General features: G+C 44.9%; 3 protein-coding genes across 3 annotated transcripts in view; 2 read left to right on the top strand and 1 right to left on the bottom strand.

The window, feature by feature from the left end:
• Positions 1 to 9,667, top strand: part of LOC136181115 (NLR family CARD domain-containing protein 3-like) — a 51,178-nt gene extending 41,511 nt beyond the window's left edge. Inside the window, exon 7 of the mRNA XM_065961514.1 lies at positions 9,037 to 9,667. Within this exon, the coding sequence (XP_065817586.1) occupies positions 9,037 to 9,590 (554 nt within the window). The 3' untranslated portion in view covers positions 9,591 to 9,667. The remainder of the gene's footprint in view (positions 1 to 9,036) is intronic.
• The window catches only part of LOC136181104 (NLR family CARD domain-containing protein 3-like), a 724,139-nt gene that overhangs the window by 18,075 nt on the left and 687,528 nt on the right, over positions 1 to 18,536 (top strand). The gene's annotated exons all lie outside the window — the stretch shown is intronic.
• The window catches only part of LOC136181112 (protein NLRC3-like), a 693,514-nt gene that overhangs the window by 125,082 nt on the left and 549,896 nt on the right, over positions 1 to 18,536 (bottom strand). The window lies entirely within an intron of this gene.

Raw genomic sequence — 18,536 nt, 5'->3', positions numbered from 1 at the left:
GTATATTTTTTTTATCAATTTCTATTTTTGTTTTTCAGTCTGCAGTGCATTGGTTGCATTGTTTTTCCATGGAACGACCTTTTTTGTTTTTACTGTCTTAGTTGTGATTGGAGTGCAGGCATCAAGCACTGTCCTCAGTTTATAATTAAAATCGGTAACAATTTGTTCACAGGATGATGGTAAGGTGGTATTTCTGTAAGATTTTATGTAAGAGTTGTGGCTACTTCAGGGGTAATGTGCCGTTTGTTAATTGTACGTTCTATTGCACCTGGAAGAGAGTGATAAAAACTGTTAAAAAACAATATGTCGGCCCGCACCGGCTACAGGTGGCTGGCTAACTACTGCTGCAGACGATGACTCTGACTCAGCTGTGCGGAGCCATCTCTCTAACTCAGACACCCTCGCCTCCAAAGCTAAAAATAAACTACATTTCTTAGATTATCACTAAAGGAGGACGAGGAGTAACTTAACATCTGACACGTAGAGCAGAAGAGAGCAGGAGAGGGAAAACAAAGCCATTGTAAATAAAGCTAACTGCTAAGCTAAGCTAAGAGTAGGTAGCTAAAATAAACAAAACTTTTAAGCAGGTTTGTCGCTAGAGAGAAAGAATGCTTTTCGATCACTTCTGTTTGTGTGAACGTACAGTGTGTTGGAAACAACAGTCGTAAGAATCTAGGCAAAATTAACAATTAAGCTTTTAGCTCTAACGATCAGCACTGAACAACACAATACAGCGGCGAACAGGAAATTATGCAATACACTCACCTGTAGTACGTAGCACGTAGCAGCCCCTGACGGAAGGTGAGAATTAAAAATTAAGTTTATGTTCTGTCTCTGTTGTTTTAAGACTCATATCTTGGCTCAGAGTTTCATTATATATATCCCGTTGTTTTCTTGTGTAATATGTCCTGTCACAGAGTTCAACAGGAGAGCTCCAACGTTCACAGAGATCAACCAGACCAGCAGAATCCAACAGACCTGGACTCCATCTTTATGGTGTGTTCAACACACTGTTAATTAATACACTACCATTACAATAATTTAATTCTAAGTTATTGTTCTGTTTAGACCAGCTGACCTTCAGACTGACAGATGAACCACATGTTGAGTTCTACCAGTTTATATTAAATATCCAGTGTCTCCTTCTGTTCCAGCTGCTGGAGGAGAACATCATCACCTTTGTGAAGAACGAGCTGAAGAGAGTCCACAGGGTTCTGAGTCCAGATTACCCAGAATGCTTAGAGAGTCAGAGTGAGGATGAAGAGCAGGGAAGAAGCTGTAAAGAGGCATTTTTGAAGCTCACTCTGCACTTCCTGAGGAGAATGAAGCAGGAGGAGCTGGCTGACTGTCTGCAGAGCAGTAAGAACATTTTAAAAGATTTAGTATTTCAGAAAAAGGACAAAGAGGTTTAAAGTTCCAAACTCAGATAGTCATGTGATATATATCAGAATCTGTTCATTGATTTCAGTTCTTTCTTTATTCAGGAACAGTCACTGCAGAGTGCCGGCGTAAACTCAAATCTAACCTGAAGGAGAAGTTCCAGTGTGTGTTTGAGGGGATTGCTAAAGCAGGAAACCCAACCCTTCTGAACCAGATCTACACAGAGCTCTACATCACAGAGGGAGGGACTGGAGATGTCAATGATGAACACGAGGTCAGACAGATTGAAACAGCATCCAGGAAACCACACAGACCAGAAACAACCATCAGACAAGAACACATCTTTAAAGCCTCACCTGGAAGAGATGAACCAATCAGAAGAGTGATGACAAAGGGAGTGGCTGGCATCGGGAAAACAGTCTTAACACAGAAGTTCACTCTGGACTGGGCTGAAGACAAAGACAACCAGGACATACACTTCACATTTCCATTCACTTTCAGAGAGCTGAATGTGCTGAAGAAGAAAATGTTCAGCCTGTTGGAACTTGTTCATCACTTCTTTCCTGAAACCAAAGAAGCAGGAATCTGCAGGTTTGAAGAGTTCCAGGTTGTGTTCATCTTTGACGGTCTGGATGAGTGTCGACTTCCTCTGGACTTTAAAAACAACGAGACCCTGACTGATGTCACAGAGTCCACCTCAGTGGATGTGCTGCTGACTAACCTCATCAGGGGGAAACTGCTTCCCTCTGCTCACCTCTGGATAACCACACGACCTGCAGCAGCCAATCAGATCCCTCCTGAGTGTGTTGACATGGTGACAGAGGTCAGAGGGTTCACTGACCCACAGAAGGAGGAGTACTTCAGGAAGAGATTCAGAAATGAGGATCGGGCCAGCAGAATCATCTCCCACATCAAGACATCCAGAAGCCTCCACATCATGTGCCACATCCCAGTCTTCTGCTGGATCACTGCTACAGTTCTGGAGGATGTGCTGAAGACCAGAGAGGGAGGAGAGCTGCCCAAGACCCTGACTGAGATGTACATCCACTTCCTGGTGGTTCAGTCCAAACTGAAGAACATCAAGTATGATGGAGGAGCTGAGACAGATCCACACTGGAGTCCAGAGAGCAGGAAGATGATTAAGTCTCTGGGAAAACTGGCTTTTGAGCAGCTGCAGAAAGGAAACCTGATCTTCTATGACTCAGACCTGACAGAGTGTGGCATCGATATCAGAACAGCCTCAGTGTACTCAGGAGTGTTCACACAGATCTTTAAAGAGGAGAGAGGACTGTACCAGGACAAGGTGTTCTGCTTCATCCATCTGAGTGTTCAGGAGTTTCTGGCTGCTCTTCATGTCCATCTGACCTTCATCAACTCTGGAGTCAATCTGATGTCAGAAGAACAAACAACATCCTGGTGGTCTAAATTATTCAGAGAAAAACCTGACTCAACACATTTATATCAGAGTGCTGTGGACCAGACCTTACAGAGTCCTAATGGACACCTGGACTTGTTCCTCCGCTTCCTCCTCGGTCTTTCTCTAGAGACCAATCAGAATCTCATACGAGGTCTGCTGACACACACAGGAAGTGGCTCAAAGACTAATCAGAAAACAGTCAAGTACATCAAGGAGAAGATCAGTGAGGATCTGTCTGCAGAGAAAAGCATCAATCTGTTCCACTGTCTGAATGAACTGAATGATCATTCTCTAGTGGAGGAGATCCAACAGTCCCTGAGATCAGGACGTCTCTCCACAGATAAACTGTCTCCTGCTCAGTGGTCAGCTCTGGTCTTCATCTTACTGTCATCAGAAAAAGATCTGGATGTGTTTGACCTGAAGAAATACTCTGCTTCAGAGGAGGCTCTTCTGAGGCTGCTGCCTGTGATCAAAGCTTCAAACAAAGCTCTGTACGTGCTCACATAACTATCCAGTTCAAATGTAGTTCTCTTTATTCAGAAATAACAACTATAGTTTGTAATTGCTTTCATTTGTGTTCTTCTGAATCCTCTTCAGGCTGAGTGGCTGTAACCTCTCAGAGAGAAGCTGTGAAGCTCTGTCCTCAGTCCTCAGCTCCCAGTCCTCTAGTCTGAGAGAGCTGGACCTGAGCATTAACAACCTGCAGGATTCAGGAGTGAAGCTGCTGTGTACTGGATTAAAGAGTCCACTCTGTAGACTGGACACTCTCAGGTTAGTGTGCAGCTGATCCACATTATTCATCTAAGATCACGTTTTCTTGATGAATCATTTATTAAATTGTCATTGGTGGTGGTTTAAAGTTTTCCTGTATGTTTCCACATTAAAGCTGTAAAGCTCTGAGCTCGTTTTATAGCTCTCAGTCTTTTAATCTGAGGAAGCTGGACTGGAATAAAGAAAGTTAAATATGAAGTTCTTTCCCCACCAACAAACAAACCATGGATAATGTTTGGAACATAAAGAACTAAAGAATCTTTATTTCAGATGAAACAGTTCAGAACTGTTTCTACATCACTGCTGATGTCAAAGCAGTCTGTGTGTTTATCTCACGCTCTGTCTTACCTTCACTATTTGTCACCAGAGTAAATATTGATTAGTATCAGATTATGAAGTCTATTCTGTTCAGCTGCATGGTTATGACGGGATGTTACTGGTAAAACAGAGAAGAAAGGACCAATGGATGTTACGTGTGTGTGCTGTGTGCGCGCGTGTGCGTGTGTGTGTGCGCGTGTGTGTGTGTGTAGTCTGTCAGGTTGTCTGATCACAGAAGAAGGTTGTGCTTCTCTGGCCTCAGCTCTAAGCTCCTCCCCCCTGAGACATCTGGACCTGAGCTACAATCATCCAGGAGAACGAGGAGAGAAGCTGCTGTCTGCTGGACTGGAGGATCCACACTGCAGACTGGAGACACTGAGGTACAGACAGACACACAGAAGCTGTCTCACTGTTTCTGAATGATGAACTCTGCTTCTTGTCTGATGCTGGATTTAAATGAAGATGTATGAAATAGATTCTGATCTGGTTTCTTCCTCCAGTTTGGACCATAGTGGACTGCACAGACTGAAGCCTGGTCTGAGGAAGTGTGAGTGTGTTTTCATTTCTCTTCATCAGAACACAGCAGCACATGTTGGAGTGTAGAAGAGTAAATGCTCTTGAACAATCAGACAGAGACTATGGCTTGTGAATAGAGGATTTGTTTATTTCTCTCGGAGAAGGTAAGGAGAGTGGTTCTGTCAACACACACAACAACAGGTATCAGGTTTCTGCTGTGCACGTGTGATTTGTTGTGATGATGGCGCCGGTCAGACACTACAGTGGGGATAGCATGGTCAGTGTAAACAAACTTGCATCGGGCAGCCCTATGCACGTAGTGAGGACGGCGCAGGAGTCCGAAAGATTTAATGGAAGCAAGGTTGTCCGGAGAGAAGTGGCAGGCGAGATTCTGGAGTTGCAGAGCGGAGTATGTTAGTAGTACCATGTCCGCAGCAGGGAGAGCAGCTGCTAGCCGCAGGCTGAAAGCCGCAAGCTACCGGGCGCCAGCCGGGGTCAGGAAAACCGCAGGAATGAGAGCCAAACCAGGATAAGGAAAGGACCAATTTTGAATCTGAGCAGGAGAGCAGCAGCCGGCAGTCTGGTTGTCAGGCAGGCCTCTTCGCCGCCAGCAGACGAGCCAGAGTAGGGGGGAAGCGGCAGCCAGCGGTAGCCAACAGGTGGCGCAGGGCGACGGGTCCAAGCCAGGTAGGGAGCCGACGTGGCCGACGAAGAAGGACGGTCCACCAATAAGGCAGGCGAGGGTCCAGTGATCACAGACTGGTGAGGATATCCTGATAGCTGTGCGAGAAGCTAACAGCTGATCGGCGGCTAGCGCTAACAGCTGATCGTCATAGATGGTGAGTAGCTGTCAGTTTACACAAACTGAAAGCAGCAGCAAAGTCGATCTGTTTGCAGACTGTTAGTAGAGGATAAGTAGGAGGGAGAAGCATAGATAGCACAAAAGAAACACCATTTTTGTCACGGATCGTGAAGCGGCGACATACACGCCAGCGTCCTCGCTCAACCGGAACTTTTATAACATCCCAATCATCCTTTTATGGGCAATCAACACACTGAGCAATTACAACATGTGTGCTATATGAAGACCATTTCCTAGAAGTTTCCTGGACAGACAACTGGTCTCTTAACAGGAAAGAGTGTGTGTGTGTGTGTGTGTCTGTGTGTGTGTGTGTGTGTGTGTGTGTGTGTGTGTGTGTGTGTGTGTGTGTGTGTGTGTCTTGTGTATCAGAACATGATCTTTTGACTTGGCTAAATTCAGAGGTTAGATAACTATTGGTTTGTGCCTGCTGCTGTCCAGATTGTGTTTCTGTTATGATTAAACCTTTCAAACTACAACAGGATGAGGGCTGGAAGTAACACAAAGTGATGATAAAAGTGAGGGTGATGGAAACTCATGAGAGTTTAAATATGAAATAAATAATGTAAACTGAAATAAAAGTGATAATCCAGTGAATAGAAAATCACCATTCATCACATCCAACAGAAATGTATATTTTACAACATGCAGTTTTTGTGACATTTCACATTTTGATGTTGGCTGCTGGCCGGCTGCTCGTAGTCGAGCTCGTGGAGCTCATCAACTTTAAAAACAACAGAAATCATTTTTGATTTGACGTTCATTTTCATAAACATGTAAATATGCAGAGTCTCCAACATCAAGTTCTCTCCTCAAAAACATCCAGACGTGAATTCAGTGATGAAATAGAAACAGAATATCTTTAGAGACATAAGCTAGCTCTCCTCCTCGTCTTCTGGCTGTGCAGACAGTAAGGCACACAGCAAAGTCCACGATCACCATAGTACAGGCCAGCAGGAACATCCAACAACAATACACAAGTCAGCTGCAGGCCGCCAGGTGGCCAGGTGAGGTCGGGACGGCGTGGCCTACACCTTAGACAAGCGGAGAAAAACTCACAAGGACTGAGTTGTCATCTGTTTCTTCAGATTTCGATCTGTTCATCCAGTCCAGTTAAATTTCAATTAAAACAAAAACATGTATGTTGTAGAGCCTAGATTGATGGAAAAGAAATGGTCTCCATGACTTCAGAAACACAGTTTAAAACTAGTTAGACAGGACAAAGGGACGTGGCACACTCCTGCTGCCATCACATTGTGTGTGACAGTGAAAGTGGAAATGAGGCTCCTGTTTGTGCTGAATGTGACCTCTGAGGACAGAACAGTTGGAGACAGCAGATGGTTCATAGATTCTTTGTGCTGCACTTTGATTAGTCAGACTTTATTCACTGCATGTGTTTGTTGATTTGGATCTCCATTCTTCCTGGCTGCCATGGTAACTCCATTTGAACTTGATTAGAAGTGGATTATTACATTTCAGTGCTGTCAAACATCATTCAGTGCTGAATATGAACTGTAAGTTTGATTGGCTCTCAGTAAGTAGGGGTGTAACGGTACACAAACATTTCAGTTCGGTACAGTTCTCAGTTTTGAAGCTTTGGTTTGGTACATTTTCACTACAGTAAAGGGACCTGATGCAACGCTTTTTTTTCTTTATTAGGAACATTTATAATTTCCCTTTTACACATTGGACTAAGTGCAGCATCGACAGTTCAGACTTGTACACCTGCTCAGGTTACTTTTTAATAACATTTTAAATTAAACATTGTAAAAACATAAAATAAACGTATGCTGCTTCCTTCAACCAAAAGAGTCTCCAATAAATAAAAGATATGAATGAAATAAAGTATTTTAGAATTAAATGAAGTCATTAATATAGCCTATATGTAAAAATATTTATTTTAAATTACACTTCCACCTTTTAGTTTATGAAGGCAACACTTTTTTGAATGCTCTTTGAGCACATAATAAACCTAATCACATCTGGGACAGTGTAGTTTCAGAACTATTAATATTTCCCTCTGTCGATATAAGAACTTCAATGGCATTTTTTATGGCTTTGGCCCGTTTAGAATTACTAGCAAAAGGCTGTCTGTTTTTTCCTAGTTGCAGTGATGTTTACGTTCGCGTGGTGCCTTTTCAAGTGCTTTAATAAGTTGGACGTGTTGCCTGTGACGTACCCGATGTCCTCTGAACAACAACGGCACACTACTCTCGTCTTGTCAACGTCTCTTTGTCCATTATTGTGGGAATGGGGAGGGAGGTGTTCATTCTATCATGCTGCAGGTCAGTGACGTGCGGCGAGGTTCGTGGCTGGTGAGGCACTGACTTTTTCAGAGTCAGATTTACAAATTTATGAACCCATTTATAGAGTAGCTTAAATTCACCATTCAATTGGCAGCTTGCACATTGACTACTGGTTGTGTTTCATATCTCATATCAGCATTATTTACACACACATAGAGGGAAGGTGCATATTTGGCAAAGGAAGAACGTTACATTTATAGAGCCTCAGAAATGTTTTTTCCATTGCAATTCCACAATTCATACTCATTCAATAAAAATAAAAGTAGGCATATACTGCGGTGTATTCATGGTCTTACCTTTACTTGTAAACAAAGTCCTTTCACCTATCCTTCTGGACTAAAATATCTGTGACTTTGTTGTAAAAGTCCTCCTTACCTTCTTTTAGTTTTAAAAGTCTTCCATTATTTATCACTTCACGTTTTGATTGAAAAATTGAGAAATCTTTAAGCTTAGATATAAAATATTTTTTATATAAAAAATCTGCATAGAAGAGGAGCAACCATCAAACCAAGCATAAACTCTTGGTCTTATGAGCCTCACGCAACCTGACGCACGCCCCCTTCAGGTGAAGCAGCTGCCTCACCTCATGCTTTTTCAGTGCGGTTTTATGTCAAATTAGACTAAATATGTTAAAAACATGTGAAATACATTACTTATTCTATGGAAAGTGAGGACGGATAATAGAAGTGTCTACAAACATTACATTGGTGACAAACAGTAAGAAAGCAAAAGGCATACGCTCGACCCAGTTTGTGAGGGATTGCGCAATCTGGGATGAGGCACAACTCGTCGCTGCCTCACCTCGCATCGGAGCCGGCCGGAAATATGCAAATTCAGAGATTTTGATCCTGAAAATTATTGAACATTTTTGGAATCGTACAGAAATAACATTTATAACACAGATCAGTCGAAAAATATTAATATTTATTTGATTTAATGATTCTTTGTTTTTTACTTTTGATGATGACGAGCCTCACCTGCCTCCCCTGACAGCACGTCTCTGCTGCAGGTTATTCTCCCACACAGACGTGTCTCCCCCTCCCCTTTTGCTCTTAGTTTGAGCGGGATCATCGCTGAAAATGAAAACAAAACTTAAGAGTAAGTCTGTAAAAAGAACTCCATCCCTGTTATATGCAACTGTCCAGACCAACAGGACTCGAGGAACTACTAATCTGCACAGTTTGCACAGTTTATGTTTGAACTTTTTTACAAGTTATTAACTAAAAGCTGTGTCCCATACCAGCAGCCACAGCCTTCCTCCACCCTGAGGTGTGCTTCCGCTTTGCGGTCCGTGTGGGAACACAGATTAAATCACTTTTGTTCCACGTGTACTCGGATCAGTCCTGTACTGAAACGGTCCGGTCTGAGTACGTGTACCTTTACACCCCTATCAGTAAGTGTCAGTAAAGTTGTTGATGAGTGAACAGATGATAACCTGCAGCTGTGTTGTGTCTCGTTCTCTCCATCAGACGCCTGTGAGCTGGAACTGGACACAAACACAGTGAACAGAGAACTGAAACTGTCTGACAACAACAGGAAGGTGACACGTGTGGAGGAGCTTCAGTCATATCCTGATCATCCAGACAGATTTGATAACTGGTGTTCTCAGCTGCTGTGTAGGACTGGTCTGACTGGTCGCTGTTACTGGGAGGTCGAGTGGAGAGGACAGGTTGATGTATCAGTGAGTTACAGAGGAATCAGAAGAAGAGGAGACAGTGATGAATGTGTGTTTGGAGATAATGATCAGTCCTGGAGTCTGAGCTGCTCTGATGGAGGTTACTCTGTCTATCACAATAACAGAAGAACAGAGATCTCCTCCTCCTCCTCCTTCTCCTCCTCTGTCTCTCACAGAGTAGCAGTGTATGTGGACTGTCCTGCTGGCTCTCTGTCCTTCTACAGAGTCTCCTCTGACACACTGATCCACCTCCACACCTTCAACACCACATTCACTGAACCTCTCTATCCTGGGTTTGGGTTCTGGTCTCCTGGTTCTTCAGTGTCTCTGTGTGGTCTGTCGGTCTGAGAAACACTGATGACTGAAGATCAGCTGACTCTGTTCACTCTGTCCAGCTGGTCTGTTTCATGGTTGGGGGGTGTGATAATGGGGGGTGGGGGTGGTAATGGGGGTTAAATGTTCTACATTACAGAAAAACAATGGACCCCCTTCTTTAATGTCTGTATTGTTCTGATCTCACCAATAAAAAACAAGTGACAATTAAACAATTAAAGTCCTCCTCCTGCTGTCTTGATATTGGCAGCAGGAGGAGGAGTCATGGCTCCAGATCTGTTACAAATGGCAAACTTGTCTCTCAGGTGTCTTCCCACAGGCCCTGAAAACAGCAGTCATCAAGCCACTACTAGAAAAGAACAAATCTTCCTCTGTTAGGTCAAATGATAGACAAAGCTTTGTTTCAGAAGTTAAATAACTTCTTGATATTGAACAACTGTTTGGATGTCTTCCAGTCAGGTTTTGGACCAAACCGCAGCACTGAGACAGCTCTGGTTAAAATGTTTCATGACATCCGTTTAATCACAGACAGAACCTCAGTCTAAGTTCTTCTTGGGTAACACTTTATATGAAGGTCCTTGAAATAAGCTGTTATTACCATCAAATCTGCTGTATAAGACACACTTTAAACCCTCAGGCATCAGTTTAATTTACTACCCTCTTAAGTCATTAAGGACAAAAATGTCCACTTCCAAAAATCTGCTATAAAAATAGAACAGATTACTTTTTTTTTGTTGCTTTTTTCTGCATAAATCTCTTAAACAACTTCAGCCCTGCTCAAAACTACCAAACATTCAATCATTTTTAGGATTTTAACCCTTTAGATGCCAATTTCATGACTTGATCACTGTTGTTATTTATGAAAATTTTTTTTCCATATAACAAATATTTGGTGGCTTTTAAAAAAATCAGTCTTGGATATGTCAAAGATTAGCCAAAATATTGATTTTGATGCATTGTTAGTTTTTGTGTAGCATCAGATTTAAAATGTACTACCCTCTCGAGTCATTAAGGATAATAAGACATACTGCAAGAAGCTTATTGGATGTGATTCTCAAGCCATTTGAAAAATGGTCCAAGAAACTCACAAAATGAAGAGAGCTAAATCAGTCAGACAGTTTCTCCTCAGGGATGATGTCAGCAGAACGACTACAGTCAAGAGGGACACAATAACTAAAGAGACAGAGGAGGCTACTGTCTGATACTTTACTTGATCTCTACAAGTAATATGTGTCAGAGCACCAACACATTTCCTATGCCTTCCTCTGTGGTCAGAGACCATTTTGGGTTGTTCCACCAAAAGAGAGAGACGTGCCAATGTAAGACACATGAAATTTGTAGTTCATGGCAAATATAATCTACAAGCTGGGTATTGTAAACTGAAGAAGCATAGAAGAAATGTCTGACAGCACTGTCTGCAGCAGCCCAAAGGCATGTGTCTGTATATCCCTTGAACAGGTCTTCATGTAAGGTGGTGACCCTGCCCCAGGGATGTCAGGAGAAGGTGGAAATCTCAAAGTGGAGAGACTAAAGTGAGTACAATCATCGTTAAAAAAGATGTTCCAATGCCAGAGGATGAGCATGTGGTACAATTACAAAACAGGCGTTTTAACTTCAAGAGGCACCTTTTGAATATTCCTGAACCTCACTGCTAAAGATGCCCTGATCCACACAGATTTCAGTGAAAGTTGTTCTTGTAAATACTACAATGAAATCCAGTCAGTCCACTTTTGGAGGGTCACATCAGCAGGTGACCCTCCACACTGGTGTGCTTTATCTGGCCCTTCTGCACCATCTCCCCCAGTAGAAGGCACGACCCACCTCCAATATGGGCTCATTTGGACCCCATTCTTCAGAACACAAATCACAGAGAGAGCGAGAGAGAGATCAAATTAAAACTGTATAATCAAGAAGTGGAGACAGTAAGACACTTTAAGTTTTTAGGGTTCTGGTTTGATGAGAGGATTACATGGGCTGCATGTTCAGAAAGTTTGAAATGTTGTGAGGGGTTTAGTTGGAAGTGAGTGGGGGGCAGACTGCTGTGAAAGCATACAGGATGAATAAGATCAGTATAAGATTATGGTTGTATTGTATATGGATCAGCAGCAAGCACAACTCTTAAAAAACTAGATACTATCCAATATCAGGAATTAAGACTGTGTACAGGTGCTTTTAAAACAACACCAACACTGAGATCAGTCATTTGTTCAGATTCAAGTTCATCACTCATCAGTTTACAGTCATTCAGACAGCAGACATTTAGACAACAAACACTATACAGAAGTCAAATGATGTTTTTATTGGTACCTGCACACAAAGCTTCAAAGGAAATGAATTAGCAGACAAGGTGGCAAAGGAGGCTACAAAAGATACTCAAATGGATTTGATAGTTAGCATTAGTGGAACAGAAGTGAAGAGCATTATTAAACAGAGACTGAAGGAAAAGGTGGCAAGACTCAGATTTGGACACACTGGATTCAATAACACATTGTTCAAAACAGGAAAACACAAATATGACTACTGTGGACAAGAGGAGACAGTGGAACATGTTGTTAGACACTGTCAGAAATAAAGTTTAAAAAGAAAAAAGAAACACAGTTAAGCAGTGAGTACAGTATGTTATTCTTCTTTTCTCTAGTCCCTCAATTAAACAACTTTTATATGTGAGGGGAGGAGTCAGCCGGCCTTCCCGACGATGTAAACAAACTGAAGATAGGACTCTGAAAACTCTGAAAACATCACAGACAGTGGGACTCGGGTGTTACACCCATTGTAGACAGTCATGACTCACAGAGTTATTTTCAGAGGATAGACTTGATTTATATTTAAGTGTAAAAAATTGCATATAAAGCCTTTAAAGTATATTTGGATTTAATAGATATCTTACAAAATAACTTAGAAAATGAAGCTGTAGGACAAACTCAGTTGGTTGACAAGATATAATTTTTATCTGGTTATTATTACTTACAGAAAGTAGTAAACAATAGATATTTTGATCCACACTCCTGACCAGTAGCTGGCAGAAATGCACCAGTTTGTTGTTTGCCAACCGCCATAAAACCTAGAAGAAGAAGAAGAAGAAGAAGAAGAAGAAGAAGAAGAAGAGCAGGCGATGGAGTGAGTAGATTTATTTCAGAGCACTGCAGAGCAACCTTTTTAAAGTATAATTTTTGACACACATTGAGAAGAAAACTTGGAGGTAACTCAGTCTCCTGTTGCATTGTACTGAGACAAACTGAACAAAATGTCTGCTAAATCATCCAAAGGAAGAAAAACATGTCTTTTAACCACGAGGCCTTCAACTCGTACTCCGACCGCGGCCTCCACTGAAAAACCTCCCCGGGGAGAAGCAGCCTCAGCTGCGGCCGCATCTACAACGGACACGGAGACTTTTCAAAGTGAGCTTCTGTCCTCCCTGCGCAAAGATTTGATAGAGACTCTGAAGATTGAGGTCCGGGCTGTGTTGGAGAGTGAAATGGCAGTCATTAGAGCCGACATTACTGCAGCCAGGTCCGAGCTAAAGGAATACAGAGAGTCCATTACATCCTCTCTGTCTACGTTGAGTGTCACGGTAAAAGGTATGGAGGAAAGCCTGTCTGCATGCACTGATGACGTTTCACATTTACAGAAAGAAGTACAGCGACTCACTGCAACAGCTGATACTCTGATATTTATCATCCTCTCTGTCTGTATTTCTCTTCATCCTCTCTGTCTGTATTTCTCTTCATCTCCTTTGTCTCCTGTGTGTGTTTCTTTATTTCATCGTCTCCACTTGTAGGAATCTGTAATCTTGTGTTCATGACGTCCAGGACTTACTTTTCGACATTATCAGCTTTCTCCATAGAGCCTGTTAGCAGGATGCACGACCATTCAAAAATACTACCAGGTTTCTAATGATACAAAGCTTAATGCAAATGGCTGAAGTATCCCTTTAAACACGCTGTCCACTAATGGTGCATTCAGGTGGTGTCGGACACATAGGAAAAACAAGATTCCAATTTGTAAAATGCACATGAACACCTGCTCAAGTCGGAAAAACAACTCGTCACTCGGAAAAGAATGAGGTGCTCGACTTCCTGACTTGACGTCATCACATAGGGGGCAAAATATGTTTAATTAATGTTAACATACTTTTTAATAATAAAAAAAAGGGGTTGTGTCGGGCTGTGGCCGAGGGAAACCTTGGACTGTTTCGTCGGGCGCTTTTTGGTGCGATCACTTCTCTCGGTCGTTCTCCACTAAGGCAGGACTTTCTAACCATAGAAGGTCCCAGGAAATGGTGGCATATCACCGGGATTCCCAGACGGCGACGAACAGTAAACGGGTTTCCAAGCTGACGTGGAGCGACACCGAGGACAAATATCTATCCCATTTGGCAACGGTGAAAGGGGAGACAGCAGCGGCCCTGGATGAAGCTGTCTCTCACCTAGTAGGCCGGACTCGTCCCCAGATTAGAGCCAGGTGGAGGATGCTTAGCAAGCGTCCTCCTTAGCAAGGAGGACACTGAAGATTTAGCCAGTCTTCAGTGTTAGTCGTCCCGGTCCCCTCCAACACCTTAGACGCCGAGCTTCTAGACCTCTACACCTGCAGTCCCAGCGGTTTCCGCTTTGGCTCCGGTCCTAGTGCAGGCGGGTCAGTCTGCTACCACCAGGCGGGGCTTCTTTTCAACCGACATTCGTACCATCAATAGCTATGTTGGGGCCATCCAGAGGTTGCTCCGGCGGCGGAGCTTCAGGACCCCTTACATGGCTGTTCAACGCCGAACGCTGAGAGCTAAGCGGAAAGCGGGGAAGGGCGGGAGGAATGGCAAGGCTTGTCCTCTCTATAAGACCACCCAGGAACGGCTGCTTTCGGACAGGTCCGCAGCGGCTAGGTGGATATTAGACGGCGTGGAGGAGGTCGCTTGCAGCATCGATAAGGGAGTCATTGTGAGCGCTTAAAAGAAGGTGTGGGGCAGGGGTAGAGGGCTTGGGTCAGTTTGCGGCCCTCCCTGCAGCCGACAATGCACCACTTCAGTGCTCCTTCTCACCTGCGGAGGTGCTGAGGGCGCTGAAGAAAATGAACAATGGCTCAGCCCCAGGCCCGATCACATCCGGAAGATGGTTCTGTTGAAGTGGGACCCAAAGGGGGTAAAAGGGGGGGAAATGGCAGCCCATTACCATCGGCTCCGTGATCTTGAGGACCCTGTCCAGTGTTTTGACTCAACGGTTGACTGAAGTGTGCACCCTGCACCCCCGCCAAAGGGGCTTCATACCAGCCCCTGGTTGCTCCGAGAACGTCGTGGTAGTGGATGGCCTCATCAACCTGTGCAAGAAGAATGGCGGTTCACTGGCATGTGCCTTTATCGACCTCTCAAAGGCCTTTGACTCGGTGTGTCACGCACACCTTGCAGAGGTGCTGGACAAGAGGGGGGTTGATGAGACGCTCAGGAACTTCATTACCGACTCCTATAAATGGTGTTTTACTAGGATCAAGTCGGAGAGCGGCCTCAGCGGGAAGATTAGATTGCACAGAGGAGTGAAGCAGGGGGACCCCATGTCTCCCTTGCTTTTCAACTTGGCAATCGACCCTCTTATCCGCCTGCTGGAGGAGAGGGGGGCGGGGGTAACTGTTAAGGACTTGACGGTGTCATCCTTGGCCTTTGTTGATGACTTAGTCCTTCTGAGCGATTCCTGGGACGGCATGTCCAGGAATCTGGCAATTCTGAATACGTTTTGCCAACTGTCTGGGCTACGAGTCAACCCGGCAAAGAGCCCTGGATTTCTCATTGAAAAGAGAGGCAAGACAAAGATCTCTGTCAACAACTGCCCACCCTGGTGCATTGCTGACACCCCTATCCATATGGTCGGGGTGGGTGAAACTGTGACTTATCTGGGGATCCAGATAAACCCACTTAAAGGAGTTGCTAGGCCGGATTTGCGGAGCAAGGTGCTGTTGATCCTGTGGAAGATCTCCGAGGCCAAACAAAAATATATGTCCTCCCCCGGGTGACATATATCGCTGACCTGGGTGATGTGAGTCAGGCCCAATTGGGCGTCTGTGACAGGGACATTTGTTCGAGGGTGAAGGCCTGGCTCCATCTGGATCAATCGACCGTGGACGGTTTGCTGTACTCGAGGGCTCGTGACGGGGGGCTGGGGCTGGTTCTGCTCAGAGCGTTTATTCCAGCCCTTAGACTCCACTGCTTGTCGCTAATGCTAACCTCCAGGGATGAGTACACGAGGGTGGTCTCTGCCGCCACCCTCCCGCCCAAGCTGTTGGAATTGGTGAAGCTGACGATCAGGTTTTCTGCTGGGGTTGACGGTGGCTCAGGGAGTGATTCGTTCACCGTGAATCCTCCCCCAGTGTCTTCCTCGGCATGGCAGCACGCTGAGTTCGACAGATGGAGCAAGCTAAGTTCTCAGGGAGTCGGCGTCTCGGTCTTCCGAGATGATGACCATAATGCATGGTTGTGCAGTCAGGCCGAACGCCTCCGGTTCGAGTCCGAAACCATCACTGCTCTTAAGCTTAGATCCAATGTAATGCCCACGTTGGTGTCTGGCACTAGAGGCTGGCCAACGGCTCAGAACCTTCTGAGCTGCCACTTATGTAAATCTCACCGAGAGACCATGCGGCACATAGTCAGCTCCTGCCCTGGGCTACAGAAGAATAGGATGAGGAACCATAATGAGATCTGCAAACTCCTCGCAAACAAGGCGACCCGCCAAGGTTGGTCGGTAGATTGGGAGGCCCTGACCTCCTCATGAGGAAAGGGCCCCTAGCTATCATTGCCGATGTAGCAATCGGCTTTGAGGGCTCGGACGAGACCCTCAGTGATCTTGCCAACAGCAAGTTTCACAAATACAGGCCTTTTGCCAAAGTAGTTAGGGGTCACTACCCAATCCTGAAACGGGTTCGTGTGCAGGGTTTCCCCATCGGGGCGCAGGGGAAATGGCACGGACCCAACGGCTCATTACTGGGCATCCTGGGCCTTAGTAAGTCACAGAAGACCAGCTTTGCCAAGCTCTTAAGTAAAAGAGCCTTGCTCTTTACCAGATTTGATCAGAACTTTCTTTAAAAGTACTCGTTCCAAATGAATGACTTCATCTTGGAGGTCTAGTAGCACCGGATCGAGAGAGGTTTGTGCGCGCTGGGGCTCCCATATGTGCGGGTGCGGCCGCTGGTAGTCCCTGTGGCTGGCAGCGAGTCCGCATTACGCGTGCGGTCCCGAGTGGCGTCCTGTCCTCCTCGGTCGCCCCCCAACACGTTCACGGGGGCGACGGCAGGCGAGGTTTTGGGGGGCATGGCGGACCCGCATGGCGTGGCCGCTGGTAGCCACTGTGGCTGGCAGCGAGTCCGGGCCACGTGTGCGGTGCTGGTGGGCACTCTGGTTTCCCTGTCGCCATCATTGGCCGGTTGGGGCGCTTGTTCTTATTTATTAATATGTAGTACCCGGACCGCGAGCCTGGACCTTAACATTATCCAGAAGTGGCCTGTTTATGTCAAACCCTACGGGGAGCTGTTTGTCAGGGCCACAGGGCCCTGTCCAATTAAGCTAAGTTAATTATTATATTAAAGCTATAAAGCTGATAATCTGTCATGTGTGATGTGTATGAACACACGTCTCCACACTGCAGCAGCAGGTGATGAGCACTGACATGTTTCACCATCTCCCTCTGTAAGGTTTAGGGCTTTGGTTGAGTTTCAGTCTGAGGTAAAGAAGGAATGCTAAAAAAAAATGAAAACACATCGGCAGGTTTGATAAAGGACATGTTAAGGGTTAAAAAACTGTGGACTGGCTCCAGTCACTGACTCTAAAGTCTCTGTACAGTCCTGATCGATGTGACATGAAAGAAGGGAGAAAATAAGATAAAGAAATAAAGAGTATTTTTCTGCTCTGAACTCAAACAGAGTTCCTTCTCTCTTCTCCTGATCGAGGTTTAGTTCAGTTTAAGAGACAGGTCTGATAAAGATCCTAAAACAACACCTGGTGACGGTTAAATGAAGGTTAAATGAAGGTCATGGTGAGGGTCAAAAGAAGTCTGAGCTGACCGGAGATGAAATGTAACTTCATTAACTCCGTCCCTCCCCCCTCAGAGGCGTGAAGCCACTTTAACGTGGTCACACTGCAGATCAGCTGTGAGTGAACGAGTGTGACTCAGGTGAGGACGACCCTCTGCTCACCACACTGTGCCTCCTCGCAGACAGGACACCTTTTAATGTCTGCAGAGAGAAAACAAAGAGCTGCACAGTGAAAGCATCAGAGATGACAGCAGAAGAAAGATGCTACTTGTTAAAAACAAACATTAGGAGGTTGCTGCTCCTCTCTCTCTCTCTCTCTCTCTCAAAAACAAACTCTGGTAAAGTTCAGACGACTCTCTGCTCTCAGAAACGTTAAACGACAACACTGAAGATAAAGTAACTGTTTCCTGTGAGTTGCCTGAGTTTGTTGCAGCCTTTGGTTGCTTCCTCTGGTAGCTGGTTGTCAGTTGTCACTCATGACGCCTCACCACCATGACCTCCAAATGTCTCATGAGTCCTCCTGCTCCTCCTCCTCTCCACCATTCAAAGATCTCCTCCACCACCCTCCTGTGTCTGCAGTCTGTTACAAACCTGGACAGAAACCTGCTTCACTCCTCAGACCTCCTCAGTAAAGCCCCGCCTCTTCCTCCTCAGTCACCTGACAGGTCGTGAAAAACATGTGTTTGTCCTCCTCAGACTCCTCCTGCATCATAAGTTCCACCTCCTCCTTTTACTCCATGTCTCCTCTGCACCTGAAAAACCTCCAATCAAACCTCCACATTATCTCTCCATCCTAAACCCACTTATCAAAGTCAAGTCTGACTCTGGAACAACAGAAGTTGCAGTCCTCTTTGTCTGCTCCTTCACGTGTCAGTATTTCTCCTCTTCTGTTAAAAAACCTGCACAAAGTCCGACCATCTCTTCCTCAACATGTGACCGTTTCAAATAGCTGATGACGGT

Source organism: Labrus bergylta, chromosome 2, assembly GCF_963930695.1.
Source record: "Labrus bergylta chromosome 2, fLabBer1.1, whole genome shotgun sequence".
In the NCBI taxonomy this organism is placed as follows: Eukaryota; Metazoa; Chordata; class Actinopteri; order Labriformes; family Labridae; genus Labrus; species Labrus bergylta.
The sequence above is the reverse complement of the archived record's forward strand: the minus strand, read 5'-3'. Positions and strand labels throughout refer to the sequence as shown.